The sequence below is a fragment of the Narcine bancroftii genome, chromosome 2 (genome assembly GCF_036971445.1).
Source record: "Narcine bancroftii isolate sNarBan1 chromosome 2, sNarBan1.hap1, whole genome shotgun sequence".
Classification (NCBI taxonomy): Eukaryota; Metazoa; Chordata; class Chondrichthyes; order Torpediniformes; family Narcinidae; genus Narcine; species Narcine bancroftii.
The window spans coordinates 218,018,409-218,038,039 of NC_091470.1; the positions used below are offsets into that span (position 1 = coordinate 218,018,409).

The window sequence follows — 19,631 nt, forward strand, 5'->3', positions numbered from 1 at the left end:
AATTTATTGCCGTGAACACGTGTTGTTTTCCAGTAGTATTACAGGTGCAAAAATTGCTATAAACTACGTAAAAAAAATAAGAAAAATTAGTGCAGAAGAAGGGAACAGTGAGGTAGTGTCTGTGGTTCCTTGTCCATTCAGGACATACTGGGCATGTTGCAACCTTTTCTTTCATAAGGGTACCATTGAGGAGGTACAGCACAAAACGGGCATATTTGAATTGAACTCCAATTCAATTGGAGTAACTTTTACCATTTGCTCTGAAGATTGAGGATCTATTCCCCAGCCTGCATCAGAAACTTCTCTCACTTCTTAACTGCAACCAACCTCATTTTTATGTGCCATTTTATGACTCATTGCAACACACCCCACCTCCTCATTAATGTCTATGCCTTTGCTTGTTTCTGCTGTTTTACCATGAATCTGTTCATTTTCCTTGTGTCTAGTCTGAATAGTATCTCTTCTACTGATGTGAAACATTCAAAGCTGAAGCATACAGGGGTTGACGGATGTTCCTCAATAAATTCTTCCCTACTTGCTGTGGATGTGAAGAACTTTAAAAGTAGCTGGAATGAAATATTACAACAAAACCGTGAGAAATGGAAGGCACTGCATGCAAAAGGTCAGCGAAGCATTACGTTGGAGGCAATACATGTCTCTCTCAGTTCATTTTATGCGTGATCGATAATGTACCATAGAAAAAGGCATATTGGTGCAAACTGATTTATTACAATTAACAACTCACTTTTTCCCTGAAGTTGCATCTGCCTGTTCTCTCAGTACAGGATCCATAACTTGGCGACCTCTTCAGCTAATTGGCACATCAAGCCTAGCTGGTCTGTTGGTACATTTAGCAAGATGTTCAAAGAGTTTTGTCAGGACATAGTAGCAAATTGTTATCCCAAAACTAAAAACGTTGAACTTCAGCCATTGCAAGAATGGCGATACCCGAATTCAGAATCAGAATTTGGTTTATTGTTGTGATCACATGTCACCAAATTTGTTGCTTTGCAAAGTGCAAAGATCGCAATTAATTACAGTAGGTAAAAAATAATGAATTAGAGGAAAAGAAGAGAAAAATAAGTGAGGTCATTCAGTAGTTTATTCCCCAATAGAACCAGCGTTTCATTTATTGACATAGTTTTTCAATAATAACTTCTAACAATACAGACGGTGATATCTCAATGAGTTTTCACCAAAAGAAGTAGCAAGACTATTCTGTTTTTGTTATTTGAAATGTATATTTGTGCAACCTTTCAAGTAATTATGGAGGCAGCACTTGAATTGTGTGTGTGTGTGTGTGTGTGTGTGTGTGTGTGTGGTGTGTGTGTGTGAGAAAACACTTTGCTAGCATGTCTCCATTTACTGGTGCAGCATTGCCCTTTGGATGAGATGTTATTCATAGATATATAAAAAAATCCCAAGAAGTGTTTTACTTTTTGTTATGCTGATATTTATCCCTCAAACAACGGCACCAAAACTGACCTTCATTGCTGTTCCGTTTGTTGGAACTTGTTGCCAACAATTTGGTTATAGTTTTTCTTGCAACACTACCAGGTTTAAAAAGTATATTTCTTTTGAACATCCTATAGGAGATGTGTTATATACACTTCCTTGCAAAATTGCACCTTGGAATGGGGCAGGTCTGGTGGGTAGAACGAGCTGCCTGGGATGGCTAGTCACATGTTATCTGTAGTATGTTTTGTGGTGAGATGTAATTACACCACTAGATCACCAGGGGTCATCCCGGTGACCTTGTCAAGAAAGCAGTCCAGAGCTACAGTCTAGCCTTCCAGATTCGTCTTGCAGAGACAAGTCCTCTTAGTGTACCTATTAGGTTATTAAAGCTGTCTTATACTCGCACTGCTGGTGTGGTGATTTTCAGTCCACGTTGCTCCTTCGGGTGTCAGATAAGCCAGTCATTGGTAACTGTTCTTCCCTTTGGGATGTCTTCTAATTGTCTCCCAAGACACTGCTTGCTAATTTTCCCAGTCAGTTTCCAAACTGCCAAGCTTCTAGTTTGCCACATTTGGGCGCATGTGGTCAGCTTGCCCAACTCCATGTCTTGCCCACAGCTGACGCATGGGCATTACAAGCTCTTTGTTTTGGCCTGGCTCCTGTTTCCCTTTAGGTCCTTCCTTAACTGCTTGAGCAGGATAACTTTCCAGCAAATCAGCTGTCATCTACTTTGGCATTCGAAAACTAGCTAAACAATTTAATTTCTATTTGGCTGGGCTGTGTTAAAATTACCCTCAAGTTGGTAATTCTTCACTAATATTCAGCCAAAAGGACTTTAATCTTATTGACGTATAATCAAAATAAATAAAGCACCAAAGCAAAATTTCCTCTGGAGTTGCATCTAGTTCCTGTGTCCCATCACTCCAAGAATATTGTGTCAGAAACTTCAATTTTTGTAACACATCTCTGCATCTAATGCGATATTTATGTTGATAATGTAAGCGTTCTGATTCAAAGGCATATCATAGAGGCTTATGGATATAAGGATTAATTTGTTCTGTAGGAGATTCACATAGATCATTGGAAAAACATTAAGGTCAGAAGGCCTACATTGTGCTGTTATGTTCTGTTAGACCATGGGGATTGAGAGTATAAACTAAACAGATGGAAGAACTCTGGGTCAAGCAGCATCTATAGAGGCAAAAAAGATGTCAGTGGTTTGGGTCAAGACCTTATGGTGGGATTGGGTGAGAGAAAGAAAGATGACAGGGGGAGGGAAGAGGAACTGGGTGATTAATAAAACTAGATGGGGGTGGGAAATGATGGGCAGATAGAGCCAGGAGGGGGAGAGAAGGAGAGCTAGGAAAGGTGAACAAAGAGAGAGAGAGAATCTGAGAGGACTGGTGGGAGTAAGACAGGAGCTCGGGGAGTGGGTTAATGAAATTGGAAAATTGAACATATACACCATTGGATTGTAAGCTACACAAGCAGAATATGTGGTGTTCTTCAGTTTTGTGTTTGTAATCACGAAGAGATCTCAGTTTCTTTGTTCAAGAAACAACAAATGTTGGCACGTGTTTAAGATGGCAAATAGAGCATTGTTTAGTCTTTCTGCAATTGAATTGTGTTTTGAGGAGACCACACCTGTGGTTCAGTTACAGTCCTTGCAAAAAAGAAGGACGTACTTGCATCAAAGGTAAATGCATAGGAGTAAAACGTGAAAGTCTGTTGACGCCATGATTGAAGTAAAACCACATGGCTGGAGTAACTCGGCAGGTCAAAGAGTGTCCTTTATATAGCAAAGATAAAGATACATCACCAACGTTTTGGGCTTGAGCCCATCATCAAGGAGGGGGTGGGAGGATTTATGCAGAGAGAGTGGAATGCAGATGTTGGGAGTTCACAGAGCCATTCCTTCTCCCCCTGTTTGCTGGTGTGCCCTCCCTCCCTTATCTACGTATTACCTCCTGCCTGCGGGACTGTGCCCTTCACACCCACCCTCTCAATTTTGTTGAGGCGCTTGCCTATATTTTGCTCATTCCTCGATGAAGGGCTCAAGCCTGAAATGTTGGTTATGTTGCAGTCTAAAATACATTGTTTGACCTGATGAGTTTATCCAGAATTTTGCTTTTATTTTCAAAGGCCAAGTGCTTGTCTGCCCTCAGAGGCTTATGACTCTCAAGAGATCTTTGGAATGCTGATGTATTTAGCAAATTTATAGTGAAGATTTTTTGCACTATGAGGAAATCAAAGGATAATAAAGAACAAAATAGATAATCTCATTAAAACAGAATAGTTGGACTTGGGGGTAATTGATCTTATTACACATGCTTCTCGTGTTCTTCGTCAAATGCCCAGAATTCCAAACCATCAAATGTATGATTTTTGCTTTTAGAATTTCACTTTTTTTTTCTGAACTTTGATTTCAAAGATGGCTCAAGATCGTTCATCCACTAAGACCAATTTTCTGAAAGTGTTGCCCACCCACAGAGCACAAGATGAGAGATTGGGGACGGTATATTTGTAATTGATAGAATTGTAATGGGAAGTACGTAGCTGATGTTAAAATACATATTTCTCGGTAATATTCCAAATGAATGTATTATGCGTTGTGAATGAAAACGATGGAAGTAGGACTTGACTGGATTTTCCTAGGATCTGTTCACAGTCTGAAATTTACAAATGCTTCAATGATATTTGTTTAATTAGATGCTGAAGAAAAAGCTAAGAGAGAAGCTGCAGAAGAGGCCAAACAGGAGTCCGAGGAAATATCAAAGAATGAAAATACAGAACATCAAGTCAGTCAAGAACAAACAGCTGAACAGAGCAGTGACGAAGGAAAACAAGAAAAAAATGGTATTGTTAATGCAAATCCTGTTCATAACAACAGTAATGATACCAAGTCTAACGAAGAAGAAAGTTATCGGGAAACACTGGAAAGTGCTGAAAAAGGAACTTCCGAAAACCGGCCACCGCTTATCCAGGACAGTAAGTCAAAGCCTTATTATATCAGTGTGATTTATGTCTTTCCTACAGTAATCTGGCACTTCCTGTCTGTGCCCATTTACCAATGGAGACCCGGATGCTCATCAGATTTGTTCCTGTCCTGGACCAATTCAGGACTACTCCCTTTACCATGCTCCTTCTTGTTTTTAGTCTCTGGTATCTGGATCACCTTTCTTATCAACTTGCATAATGGAGGTAATTTTGAAGTTCGGCTGATCATTTAAGCAATGCATAAGGATTGTACCCTCCAGAAAACAAAGCACCTGACTAAACTGGTGAACTGAACAGAAACATGATAAATGAAATTAGTGAAAATTGTTAACGTTCAAATGTCTGTCATCTTTTTTTACTTTGCAGACTTATAACAACAGATATGAACTATGTTCAAGATTGGAGATAATGGTGCTGTTTTGATTCTAATTGTATTCCATTTTGATGGGTAAAATACCTTCATTCAATGATACCTGGCAGTCCATCAAAACTTTATAATGGTGCAAAATGTGATCAGCTGATGGATCACTATTGGTTGAGGGTGGCAGTGTCCAACCTTCTGTGAGCAAAGTTTGAACTTGCAACGAGGAAAGGCAGAGATTTCTGAGAATAACCTGCTAGGAATGTAAAGTGCCCAACTTAGAGAAGCTATTTGAAGCAGGTTCCTACCACCAGATCAGATTGCCTAGCCCAGAATCTGCTTAAGCAAGTCCCTGTAATTCAATATTGTCTTTTCCAACCTGAGGCAATTCTTTCTGTATCAAAATGAGCATTTCTGCCAGTGATCTATTTGTGATATGGATCTGTTTTTCTTTCCATTTATATAGGCTCAACTGAGAGCCATGCCCCATGATGTGCTTCCAGCTGCTACATTACTACATTTGGTCTAGTTCTATCACAGATATTTTATTTGCTCTGCGCAAGCCCTCCCCTCTTTTCCCTGCAACTGAAAACTAACTTATTTTTCTCTCTTTTCCACTTCAGAAAAGAGTGTCAAATCTGCTTCTCTCCATAGAGGCCACCTCACACGCAGGACGTTCTATTTCCCATGACCAATATTTGCAAAATTTTTTGATTCCCCTTAACTATTGTCAATGTAGGCTTGCGTGCTACCACCTAATAAGGAATTTGAACTAGCTCTCTGTTCATGGGCCTTCCCTGCCATTTATTGTATATGACCTACCACTATTTAATTTTTAAAAACACATCACTGTGTACTTGTTGGGATTAAATTCAATCTGCTAACGATCTGCCCATCTATTCAACTGATCAATGCTCTTCATGAGCCTTGGACCACTTTTCTTTCTATCCAGAGCACCACAAATTTTCACGTTGTTCATAAACTTACTTATCACATCTCCTCCGCTCACATCCACATTGATAATGTACATCACAAGAAGCAAAAGGTGTCAGCACTCATCCCTGTGCACCACAGATCCCAGACTTCCAATCAGAAAGGCATCCTTTCACCACTATTCCCTGCAGTCATGGAAGGACAATATATCACCAGCACTAAGTCTGCTTTGGATCCATTTAGCTGAATTTCCCTGAAAATCTCATGTAGCTTAACCCTCTGGGCCAGCCTATCTTATCAAATACCTTACTAAAATCTATATAGACAACATCTACCAGCCTGCTATTGTCCAGCTCTTTTCTCTCCTTCTCAAAAAGTCTGAGTCAAATTGATGAAACAGGATTTTCCTTGCACAAAGCCTCTGTCTCATCAGCCCCTGCCTCTCCCTCACAGGTGATAGGTAAATTCTTGGAGAAAATTCGAAGACACACCAGCAAAAAGTTACCTGTTCTACTGCTATGGCCTTCTTAAATGAGGGAACATTAGTTTTCACTCAATACCAGCAAACAGTTGTTTTCTCTATTTATCCTCTGCTTTCTTTTCCTGGAAAATGTTATTCTTCATTTTACAATCTTGACCCACTCCTCTTTGAATTTATGTTGTGTTTCTATATTTTGGTGGGATTAAGAAATCTCCTTCAGTCCATTGTCAGTGCTCGATGCCAAGTACAGGTACATAATCCGGACAGTGGGTTCCAAATTTCAGATTTTTCCAGATTTCAGAACAAAAATCAGCATCCCCAGATTTAAGCCCACCCGAATTGTGCTGCCGTATCCACCTCCTTCCAGTTGCGCTGCCGTCTCTCTCTCTTCCCCACTGCCCACCCGAGTCGCACTGCCATCTCACTCTTCCCCTCGCCCACCTGAGTCGCGCTGCTGTCTCTCTCCCCTCTTGCCCGCCCGAGTCATGCTGTCCTATCTCACTCCTCCCTCGCCCACCTGAGTTGCACTGCATCTCTGTCCCCCCACCCTGCCCAACCTAGTCACGCTGCTCTCTCTCTCACTCTCTCTCTCTCTCTCTCTCTCTCTCTCTCTCTCTCTCTCTCTCTCTCTCTCTCTCTCTCTCTCCCTCCCTCCGCTGTACCAGCACCAGGAAAAAAATGCTGGTTTTTGGAGCTTTCCAGATTTTAGATGTCCAAATAAAGGATTGTCTACCTGTACTTATCAATCTTAATCCCTTTTTCCTGTACTTGGGATGCAGCATTCTCTGCCATGGCCTTCCACAACATATGTAAACATTGCGAGAGTCCCTGCCTCCACCAGCTCGTCAGGCAGTGTGTTGCAGATTTCAACCTCGCTGCGTAAGCCTGTGCATTTAGATAGGCAGACGAGTCACAGTTGAAATTTAGCATAGAATTGTGGAGTGATGTACATTAGCAAAAACAAGGGGAAAGCATGTGAACATAATGTGTGCTCTCATCGGGAAGAAGGCTTCAGAGATTGAAAGCACACACCAACAGGCTCAAAGACAACTTCATCCCTGCAGACATCTGTCTCCTGAATGAACCCCACAGCAGTGCTTGGTGCTTAATTGATCTTCCTGTTCATTGTAATCCCACCCTCTGTAAATTGTTCTTTTTACATGGTTGTATGTAGTGTCACACATAACCTGTCTGTTAACAGAAGAATCTTTCTCACTGTGCTACGTATTTTGTGACTAATAAACTTTAACATAATATCCCAGTTAAAAAGTACATATGCATGAATGAAAGGGAATTGGATGGAGATATGCATTAATTGTTGAAAGTTGATAGAAAAAAGAGATGGAACTCCAGAGATTCAAAAACAGATGATAAAAACAGGGAGGTTATGCTGAACCTGCAGAGAACAACTAGAAAATTCCATTAAATTCTGCTCTTCAATCTTTGGGAAGGATGTGAAGGTCCGAGACTGAATGCAGAAATTATTTACTTGAATGGTTTTGAGGAAGTGAGACTTCATCTATAATACTGGAGTGCACAGGAAGAGGGAAGGAATGTTGAGAAGAGTTTTTATTTGGAGGTGTTTAGATAAAGAAATATTTGTCCCAATTTTGGATCAATTGAGGATTAGGGAACACAGTTCTAACATTTTAGGCAAAAAATATACAGGAGTGACAAAATATGTTTTGATTCAGAGTAGAGTCTTCTGAAATTCATTACCTTCAGAAGGATGGACTTTTTGAGAGAGAATAAGCAATGGGGAAAGAGCAAGGAATGTGACAGTTGGGTTCGCTGTACAAGGAGGAGGCGTTGGCCCAAATGATTACATTTTACATTTTTAATTTTAAAAAAAAATTAGCCATAGGCCACTTTGGTCCACGAGTCCGTGCCGCCCAATTACACCCAAATGACCTACATCCCGTGGTACGTTTCGAATGGTGGGAGGAAATCAGAGCCGCCCCAGGGAAACCCCTTTCAGACACGGGGAGAAGGTATAAACTCCTTACAGACAGTGCGGGATTCGAACCCCAGTACCAGTCACTTATGCTGTAAAGGTGTTGGGCTCGCCACTACACTGCCACTCCATATAAATCTCGTAATGTTGTACTGATTTTCCCCGTTTAATTCTAGATAAGGTAAGGAATGTCAACGCGAAGTCAGAACCTGAGAACTCCAGTGGGGGAAATGGCCAGTTGGAAACAAAAGGTAGGTGTGTGTTTCTGCACATAATCCTGAGTCACCACCTATTCTAACCTATGTTCTGTCACTTAAGAAATACTCTTTGAATATTCAGAGTTCTTTGTCAATCCTGTTGCATTAGTGTTGGTGACGTTTGTTCTAAGCTAAGCTCCTCCACCTTGCTCACAACTCTTCTGAATACCAAACTCTGAGCCAAACATTTCACTCTGAACAGCGTAAGCTTCCTTTTCCTTCGCGCTTCTGTAAAATACCTTAATGAGTTTTTCTATGGAAGGTTAAGTGAATGCAGACAGAATATATTATTACCTTTATTCATTATATTTATTTCTTTCAAAAAGATAGGAGAGATGAAGTGTGGCAAAGCATAGAAAGATAATGCTTCAATTGAAGAACGCATGAGAATATTTTTATTACATAAATGTCAACTTGAAATCTTCTTTTCTTTTCTTCTTTGGCTTGGCTTCGCGGACGAAGATTTATGGAGGGGGTAAATGTCCGCATCAGCTGCAGGCTCGTTTGTGGCTGACAAGTCCGATGCGGGACAGGCAGACACGGTTGCAGCGGAAAATTGGTTGGTTGGGGTTGGGTTTTGGGTTTTTCCTCCTTTGCCTTTTGTCAGTGAGGTGGGCTCTGCGGTCTTCTTCAAAGGAGGTTGCTGCCCGCCAAACTGTGAGGTGCCAAGATGCACGGTTTGAGGCGATATCAGCCCACTGGCAGTGGTCAATGTGGCAGGCACCAAGAGATTTCTTTAGGCAGTCCTTGTACCTTTTCTTTGGTGCACCTCTGTCACGGTGGCCAGTGGAGAGCTCGCCATATAACACGATCTTGGGAAGACGATGGTCCTCCATTCTGGAGACGTGACCCACCCAGCGCAGCTGGATCTTCAGCAGCGTGGACTCGATGCTGTCGACCTCTGCCATCTCAAGTACATGTCAACTTGAAATCTTACAATTACAGTATATGCCTTTAGCTGAAATTACAGTGCCCAGACTTATAATTAGGTATCATTGAAAGTAAGTCATATTGTGAATGTAGGTAACGTGAATAACTGGATAATTTTGGTACATCTTTGAGCTGTTCTGGAAGTTCTCCTCCCACGTGGATGTTTGACTGGTGGGTTGTGCCTGAAATTACACTCCAACAAGAGTGATGAGGGCATAGTCCATAGCAAACAAAATTATGATTAGTCTATGAGCCTTGAGGCCGTAAAAATTACAACTGATCTGCATAGCCTATTGGGAAGCATAAGAAATGGGAGCTGCCATCGGCTTGTCAAGCCTGCTCTGCCATTCAATGACATCGTGGCTGATCTGATAATCAGGTCATCTTCACCTATCTGCCTTTTCCCTATATCTTTTAATTCCCCTATTATGTAAAGACGTGGCAGTTAGTGAGCATCAGGTAGATATTGTGACTCATCAGGGGGAAGAGAAGCCTGGGGTATGTATGCATGAAGCTCTGCTTTGTCCCCGAAAGGAACAGGGTGGGGGAGGGGGGAAAGGAAAGTTATTGGCGTTTCTCAAGGCCTGGGATCCACCTTGCGATGCCAGTCTTCAGTTAAATTTGCAGTCTTCCCCGGCCCAAAAGAGTGAGTGGTTAGTGCAATCTGAGTTTGATCTCAAGAAAGAAGTGACGTCAGCCAATACCAGGCAGGCAGAATTCAATCAGTATTTTGATTTCTGAGTACAAGATTTACAAGTTATGTTTATGCAAGTGATTTTTGGAAGGATCAAATTGGTGCGGATTGCAATGAAAATAAGAAAAAATACCCTTTGGAAAACCAGATTAGATTAGGCAAGTGTGTTATTGTCTATATATAATTTGTAATATGCTCATTCACTTTGATTTACAGTAAAACATTCATGTTTTTGTTAGATCACCAGATCAGCATTATTAATCAACAAATAGCAAATGCTGGAAAGGCTCATCTATTCAGAGTTAATGACTGATGAAAAACCTGTAGTTTGCCTGAGCTGCTATAACCAACGTTCTCAGTTTTTAATTTAGATTTCAAGTTTCACAAGGATAATTCTGGGAGTGAAAGAGTTATCTTAGGAGAAACTTTTGACTGCTCTTAGCCCGTACTCGTTCGAATTTAGGGGAATGAGGGGGAAATCACATTGAAACATTTCGAATGTAAAAAGGCAGGAGCAGAGTAGATGTAGAAAGGTTGTTTCCCATGGCGGGAGAGTCTAGGGCAAGAGGGCACAACTTCAGGATTGAAGGGTGTTCACCAAGAACAGAGATGCAGAGGAATTTCTTCAGGCAGAGGGTAGTGAATCTGTGGAATTTCTTGCCACAGGCAGTTATGGAGGGCAGGTCACTGGGTGTATTTAAGGCAGAGATAATCTTGCTTATCCAGGGCATCAAAGGTCATGGGGATAAGACTGAGGAGTAGGGTTGAGCAAAGCTGATGATTGAATGGTGGGGCAGACTTGATGGGCTGAATAGCCTAATTTCTCCCCTATGTCATGGTCTCCTTTCCAGCATCTGTAGTATTTTGGTTTTTTTTAAATATAAGTGTATAGAACAGCTTGGAAAGAGCAATGATGCACTCTGGAGCACAGGCCACAAACCGACACCACGGTTAACATTGTGACCAGCAGTGTGCTCTTACAGCACCAGCGAGCCGAGTTCGAATCCAGCACTGACTGTCAGAAGTTTGTACATTCTCCCCGTGTCTATGTGGGTTTTCTCTGGGTGCTCCAATTTTGTCTGTCCTTCAAGAAGTATGGGGTGGAAGGTTATTTGGGCGGCTCGGGCTCATGGGCCTGTTTACCAGGCTGTATGTATGTCTAAATTAAGCATTGCCAGTATAATTGTCTGCTCCATAATCGTTGCTGTTGTCTGCATTCTCAATTACTCTTTGGATTCAGGAGTGAATAGAGTTGATTTAAGATTGGCTTGTGCAATGTGAATTCAGGAGGTAGAATTCAATGCTTCATCTATTGGACACCTCCGTTAACAGATAATTACGTTTTTTTGGCCATGTGTTTCCAAATTTTTTCGAGCTAGGGATGGAGAAGACTCTTGCAGCCATAAAGGGGGAAAGAAGTTGGTCAGTGTGGCTCAGAGTGCAGAACAGGAGGCGTGGGAAGTTTAAGATCAAGTTGTGGTGGCCCTTCGCAGCTCCCCCACGGGGCCTCACAAAATGAAGGACGATCCAGTAGGCTGCACGAGGCCCGCAGCGCTTCCCTCCAATTGGCCACAACCACAAGGGCTTAACTGGCCTATCAGGGAAAGCAGATCACAAGCACAGCAATCAGTGCTGAGAGGGCTTTGGCCACGCCCCTCAACTTGAGAATAAAAGAGGACTGTGAGACCAATAAAGTTCAGTGTTAACTGCACTCAACTGGGTTTGAGAACAGTGTGTTCTTTCTGAGCTAACCCGCCTGCAGCTCTAACCTTTCCTGTGCTATAAGCTCCGCGGAGCCATAGCTTGTAGCAGCCAGCTACAAAGTTTCATTTATGACCATCCCCAGATTATGACATGGTTTTGTTACTAGGAACAGGATGTAGCCCAAACAATTCTGAAATGAGCAAAAACAATGTGTGGGAGAGGGTCACAGAAACAACTGCAACAGGAGAACCACCAGGATCGGGAAGAGTGGCTGCCAGCTGGCCTCATTGATTAACTGAGTGAGTCTGAATGCCTGACTTGTAGTCAACGGATGGATATGGAGTGGAGGATTGGTGGTGGTGGTGGTGATGGGGGGGGGGGGGTGTGACTGGAGTGAAGGCATGCAGAAATGGCTCCTTCTCATGCAGCAGAAGCAACTTCAAAATCCATGCTGCCACTCTTCCATGCACTCCTTCATATCCATCCGCTGTCTACAAGTCAGGCATTCAGAACCTGGAGAAGACCTGTAGCTGCACAACAATGGACCTACTGAAAATTCTAGCCATCTTGTGCAATGACTTGTGCATGTCAAATTCCTTCAAATGAGAGTTCAGAATCAGAAATTATTGTCATGAACAAGTCATGAAATGTGTTGTATTGCAGCAAAATTAAATAAAAAATAGTGCATGAAAAGTCAAAGTGAGGCCGTGTCTTTGGTTCATTGATTATTCAGGAATCTGGAGGAAGCGGGGAAGAAGCTCACCTCGTGCTTTTGAGTGCTCACCTTTAGGCTCCTGTACTTTTTCCCCTATGGTAGCAGAGTGAAGAGGGTGTGGCCTGGGCGGTGAGGTTTCTTGAGGATAAAGGCTGCTTTCTTAAGACACCGCTTCTTGAAGATTTTCTCGATGGAGTGAAGCCTGACGCCTGTGATGACGCAGGCTGAGTGGAAATTTTTCTTGGCCTGAGCGTTGGCATCTCCGTACCAGATGCAATCAGCCAGACGCTCTCCACGGTACACCTGTATAAGTTTTCAAGAGTTTTCAGTGACATATCAAATCTCCTCAAATCCTCACAAAGTATAGCCGCTGGCGAGCCTTCTTCACGATTGCATCGACATGGAGGCTCCAGGACAGATCCTCAGGAATTTGAAGTTCTTGACCCTCTCCACTACCGAGTTCTTGATGAGCATTGGTTCGCGTTCTCCCCTCTTCCTCCTGAAGTCCACAATCATCTCCTTGGTTTTGCTTGGTTTTGAGTGCAAGGTTGTAGGTGTGATACCACTCAATTGGCTGATCTATCTCCCTCCCTCATTGATGTTTGTGATTCTGCCGACAACCATACTGTCTTCAGCAAATTTGTACACAGTATTTGAATTGTACCTGGCCACAAAGCCATGTGAGTAGAGCAGTGGGCTAAGCAGGCATCCTTGAGGTGCATCTGTGTTGATTGTCAGTGAGGAGATGTTGTTTTGCAATTCGTACTGACTGGTCTTCTAATAAGGAAGTCAAGGGCCCAATTGCAGAGTGGGATACAGAGGCCCAGATTTTTGTAGCTTCTTTGTCCAGCACTGAGGGATTAATGGTGTTGAAGGCCGAACTGTAGCCTATGAAGAGCAGCCATATGTATGAGTTGCTGTTTTCGAGTTGCTGTGATTCAGAGCTGAGTGGATATTGTGTCTGCTGTGGAGCAATTGAGACGATAGGCAAATTGCACTTGGGACTGTCACAAATCTTCACACAAAATAACACAATTCAACAGCATCTACTATGTCAAGGGTTCTTCTGCCATCCATCACTATTGATGTATCATAGATCAAAAGTTACAGATTTATTTTAGCAAGGATTTGTCTATTTAACAATCAAACCATGTTAAATATCAAATTAAATATCTAAATCACTAAACATAAACAAATCTGTTTAGTCAGGAGATAAAAAGATGAGCAAGTAATCATCATTGAACAAGACAATGCTTTTTTTTCCCCAAACAAATAAATGCCATTCAAGAGTATTGGTATAATTTTGGTTTGGCTTCAGCAAGCTGAATATATAGTTAGAAAACAAGCATACACAAAAGTGAGTGGTAGAAGATGATTTAGTGCTTCAAGCCTCTTGCACTACAAGTACAATGTTGTTTATGTAGGTCAGGAGGTGCCCTCGGCTCTAGATACCATGCGTTTTCCTGTGAGAGGCAAAAAACCAGTTGAAAGCACTGGGGCGATTAAACAGTGAGAAAAATCTACATTTTCTCTTCATCACCATAAAGGAATGAATCTCATGCAAAACTCATGCTATTGGTTTGAACATGTTAAAAATGTTCTCATGCCAATCTTCTGTCAAAGAATTAGTCAATCAGCATAAAACAGGCCCTTCAGCCCAACGTCCATTTGTCTCATTTGTTTGCATTTAAGTGCATGTCCTTCAAAGCCTGACATTTGTCTAAATATTTGTTGATTGTCAGAATTATTTCTGGCAGTTCATGCCAGACATGGACGACTTCTGAGGCATGAAGTTGCCCCTCGAGTCTGTCTTCAATCTCTCCCCTCTCACTTTAAACCTCTGCCCTCTAGTTCCAGTTAGAAAGCAAACATACAGAAATGCGAATCACCTTCCCTGAGATAGAAAAAAAACTGTGAGCATTCACTTTATCCCCATGCCCCTGACCATTTTATAAACCTCCACGAGATCTCAGAATCAGAGTGTATTGAACAAGTCACGAAATTCAGTGTTTGGTGTGCATTTAGATCCACTGCACAAGACCTTCTGTTCTGCTCTATTCATATTATACCAGGTCTCTACACTCCCAGAGCTGACGAAGGATTCCAGTTCAAAGCATTGACCATTTTTTTTTCCCACTGATGCTACTCGACGGGCAGTTGAGTTCATCGAGTCGATTGTTTGTTGCTTCAGATTCCAGAAGTCTCTAGTGGGTATACAGATTATAGCGTTTACTTAAGGTTCAGCTTGAAATGCGCTGTAACCGGCTTTCCTGCGATCCCAATCTTACCCCATGTCATCAGTGGGACCATCATCAGATTCATTACCACTCAAGCTACTTTCGTGTCACCTGTCTCAGAACTGCATATTCCTGAGTGTTTGCTTGCAGTCTTTTCTGTTGCAACTAGGAAATCATTGTAAATAATGTGAAGAGTTTTTTTTTTAATTAGATTTCATTTTGGTCTCTTCATTTAAGTTTACTTAACACATTGTACCTGGTCCCGTGAGAAGGGTCCTCCTGCAAGCAAACAAGCAGGTTCTCCCCAACATTCATTCAGCCGTGTAAAAAGCCCAACAGGATTGCACTGAAAAGGAAGATCAATTTGCATCAAGCAAGGGCAGCGTGATGAGCATGGTTGGGGGGAGTTCATTCAGGAACCTGATGGCTGTAGAGCTTGTTGGAGAGCACCTTTACACTCTTCAGCCTTTTCCTCGAAGGGAGGAGGGAGGAGAGAGTGGGTCCAGATGTGATGAGTTCTCCAGTATGTTGGCTACCTTTCCAAGGCAGAGGGAGATGTAGATGAAGGAGAGGGAAGTTTGCATTGTGTTCTGAACTGCTTTCAGTACTTTCCCCGAGAGGGCAAGTATGGTGTCATTGATTTTGGAAATACAATGTCCACTACCCACACATATTTTAACCAATCTTAGAGTTTTTTTGAGGAGGTTACCAAGAACATTGAAGAAGTAAAGGCTGCGGATGTTGTCTACATGGACTTTAGTAAGGCCTTTAATGAGGCTATCAGGAAGGTTTAGTCACTTTGTGTTCATTACGGAGGTAGTAAATTGGGATAGGCATTGGCTTTACAGAAGAAGCCAGAGAGTGGTAGTGGATGATTGCTTCTCTGACTGGAGGCCTGTGACTAGTGGTGTGCCTCAGGGATCATTTGGCTTTGTCATCTATATCAATGATCTGGATGATATTGTGGTAAATTGGGTCAGTGGTTTTGCAGATGACACTAAAATGGGAGGTGCAGTGGACAACAAGGAAGGCTTTTAAAGCTTGTAGAGGTATCTGGACTAGCTGGATGCATGGGCTGAATGGTAGGTGGAATTTAATGCAGACAAATGGGAGGCGTTTGACTTTGGAAAGACAAACCAAGATAGGACATACACGGTAAATGGTCGAGCACTGAGGAGTGCAATAGAAAAGCAAGATTTTTGAACACAGATACATAATTCCCTGAAAGTGACACATCAGATAGATAGGATTGTAAAGAGAATGTGTGGCATATTACCCTTCTTAAATCAAAGAACTGAGTATAGGAATTGAAATGTTATGCTAAAGTTGTATAAGACATTAGTGAGAAAGTGAAACATGAAACTCTGCAGACTTGTGATTGTAGTCAGAACACAAAACTGCTGGAGGAACTCAGCCAGTCTTACAGCCCCATAGGAAGTAAAAAGATGTTATGAATATTTTGGGTTTGAGCCTTTCCTCAAGATAATGTCTGACCGACGTTTCAGGCCAGACCCTTCCTCCACCTTAATTATCTTTAAACATGATAATAGAATCAAACTTTAACTTATCACTATTGACTTACTTAATCTAATTTAACCCCCTTCTAAATCTAAATGCATGTGTATATAATATGTGTGTAAATTCAGAAAAGTTCTCATTTCTCATTCCTCCAAGTTCACTGGTTGCAGGCATTTCTTATACTGTGCACAGAATTTAAGATGTATAATGTTCACCAGGCTTTGGTGCTTGAAAGGTAAATGGTTACCGCTCAGGAAGGTTCTTGTTGGTTTTCAGAGAGAGATTTGTTGTACGATGGGCACCCAGCCACTTCATTGTCTTGCTGAAACTTGCCCCCTTCAGGGTTCTCCAGATGATAACCTCTTTCTTTCAGGTCACCACAGTGTTCGTTTTTGTTTCTCTTATTCCAAGTGAAACATTAGACAGCCAGTCCTCTCCTCTTGCATGATCCACAAGGGCTTTGACCAGGCCGTCTTCCAAAATGGTGCTTTCCATAAGCTTGCCAGCTTGTCCTGAACCAGTCCCAGCTGCTGTTTTTTGGCTGTAACACTGTACAAGTGATCTCTCTCTCTCTATCTGAGAGAAAGCCTGTTTGACTCTCTCTGCTTGCAAAACCACATGACCCTCCAAGAACAAGAAGTTCTCTTCCAGACAATCCGCAGCTCCAGCAAGATCTTTCATCTGTTGCCTTTTGTAAACAACAATCCATTAGTGAAGGCCCTTGAGCAGTCTTCAAAGCTCTTGCAACAGCTCTAGCATGGGGCAGATCCAGTATTTTAAATAAGATCTGCTTTGAAGTGTTTGCTTGTAACCTACTCTAACAAACCTTTCCCAATTTATCTCCCAAACACATATCTATATACTCTTAACATCCTTTATCCTTAAAAAGTTATCTTGCAAGCTATTCTAATTTTTTGTGCAAAATAGTGAAACATCAATTCCAATATTTGGAAATTACAATTATGAAAAGTTACAAAAATTTAGTAAAAGAGAATTTTTTTGCTCTCACTCAGTAAGATTAAATTACTAATATCTGGATACTCACCATTATCTATTACAATGATGGGTTATATTAATTCAATTAAAATGGATGTTTAACCTAAATTGCTCTATCTTTTTCAAGCTGTACCAATTTTTTATTCCCAAATCTTTTTTCAGTTCACTAGATATGGTTATTTCTAGAGGTAGAAGCCACGTGTAAACAAAGCCATCTTCAAAAGTCTACAATGGACGATTATCATTTCCAGATTTTAGATTGTATTATTGGATGATTAACTTGCCTAATTTACATTTGGATGAGTCAGTGAATTGCCCCTCTTGGGTAGAAATGGAACTGTTGGCAGTTTTGGGACTTTTTTACCATTTCCTTTTCTAAATTGGCACAAAATCTGTTAATGAGAAATAGGTTGAGAATATGGGCTCAATTTAGAAAAATCTTTGGGTTTAACAATTTTTATCTCGCTAGTCCAATTATAGATAATCATCATTTTCAGCTGTCTCTGCTGGACGTAGGTTTTAAGGAATGGGATAGATTAGATATCAAAAGTTGTAAGGATATTTTTATTTGAGATAATTTTTCCCCTTTTGAACAAGTATTAGCCATATTTAATCTTTCGAACAAGCATTTTTTAGATATTTACAAGTTAAATATTTTTTCAGTCAAGCTTTTTGATTTTCCTCCAATCTCAAATACTAATATTCTTGATTCATTTTTTAATTTACATTTTTTTCATGGTGGTTTAATATCATACATTTATAATGATTTATTATATTTAAGATCCGCCTCTATGGCTGGGATTAAGAATGATTGGGAACGAGATTTGAACATAGCATTTTTCACATGAAGATCGGTATTCTACTCTCACCTGGATTAATGATTCTTCATTTTGTCCAAAACATTGCTTATTACAATTCAAGGTTGTACATAGAACATGTATGTCCAAATTTTAATTATCTTGTTTTAATACAGATATTGATCCACTATGTGAGTAATGTAAAATTTTTGAGGCTTCACTGATCCATATATTTTGGGAGTGCTCAAATGATTTTGGAAAGACATTATCCAAACTTTATCAAGAATTTTTAATATTAATATAGAACATTGTCCATCAATTGCTTTGTTTGTTTTTTCATGTGAGTCAGATATACCTCTGTCTTCATCTGAGTTGAAAGATTTAGCCTTTACCACGTTGTTATTAAAGATGAGGGAAAACAGGGATTAAGAATTGGGAAATCTCTGAAGTTCATATATTTTAATGCCAGGAGTATTGTAAAAAAGGTGGATGAGCTGAAGATGTGGATTGATACTTGGAAGTATGATGTGGTAGCGATTAGTGAGACATGGTTGCAGGAGGGATGTGATTGGCAGCTGAATATCCCTGGGTTTCGTTGCTTTAGGTGTGATAGAGTCGGAGGGGCAAGAGGAGGTGGTGTTGCATTGCTTGTCAAGGAGAATATTACAGCGGTGCTTAGGCAGGATAGATTAGAGGGCTCGTCCACGGAGGCTATTTGGGTGGAACTGAGGAGTGGGAAAGAAGAGGTTACACTTGTAGAGGTGTATTATAGACCACCCGGAGGGGACTGAGACCTAGAGGAGCAAATCTGTAGGGAGATAGTGGATATTTGTGATAAGCACAGGGTTGTAATTATGGGAGATTTTAATTTTCCACATATAGATTGGGAAACACATTCTGTGAAAGGGCTGGATGGGTTAGAGTTTGTGAAATGTGTGCAAGATAATTTTTTACAACAATATGTAGAGGTGCCGACCAGAGAAGGAGCAGTGTTAGATCTACTGTTGGCAAATGGGATGGATCAAGTGACGGAGGTTAGTGTTGGTGAGCACTTCGGGTCCAGTGATCATAATGCCATCAGCTTCAATGTCATTATGGAAAGAGATAAGTCAGGGCCAAGGGTTGAGGTTTTTGATTGGGGAAAAGCTAGATTTGAGAAGGTGCGAAAGGACTTACAGGGTGTGCATTGGGACAATTTGTTTTATAGGCAGGATGTAGTAGAGAGATGGAAGTCTTTTAAAGATCAGATGTTGAGAGTGCAAAAGCTTTATGTTCCTGTTAGATTAAAAGGAGGGGCAAAAGGTTTGAGAGAGCCGTGGTTTTCAAGGAATATTGGAAACTTGGTTCGAAGAAAAAGGGAGGCGTACATTAGGTATAAGAAGCATGGAATTAAGGAGATGTTTGAAAAATACATTGAATGTAAGAGGAATCTTAAGAGAGAAATTAGGAAAGCTAAAAGAAGGTACGAGGAGACTATAGCAAGCAGGGTGAAAATTAATCCAGAAGGGTTCTACAAATATGTTAATGGTAAAAGGAAAGCGAGAGACAAAATTGGTCCCTTAGAGAATCAGAGCGGAAAACTGTGTGTGGAGCCTAGAG

The 19,631-nt window shown here is 41.1% G+C and overlaps 1 protein-coding gene across 2 annotated transcripts in view; it reads left to right on the forward strand.

Annotated features, from left to right (window-relative positions):
- Window positions 1–19,631, forward strand: part of LOC138752606 (dual specificity calcium/calmodulin-dependent 3',5'-cyclic nucleotide phosphodiesterase 1A-like) — a 242,789-nt gene that overhangs the window by 215,352 nt on the left and 7,806 nt on the right. For both annotated transcript variants that reach the window (XM_069915385.1, XM_069915384.1), the window contains exons 14-16: window positions 447–622; window positions 4,168–4,446; window positions 8,361–8,435. In XM_069915385.1, coding sequence (XP_069771486.1) covers window positions 447–622; window positions 4,168–4,446; window positions 8,361–8,435 — 530 coding nt within the window. The remainder of the gene's footprint in view (window positions 1–446; window positions 623–4,167; window positions 4,447–8,360; window positions 8,436–19,631) is intronic.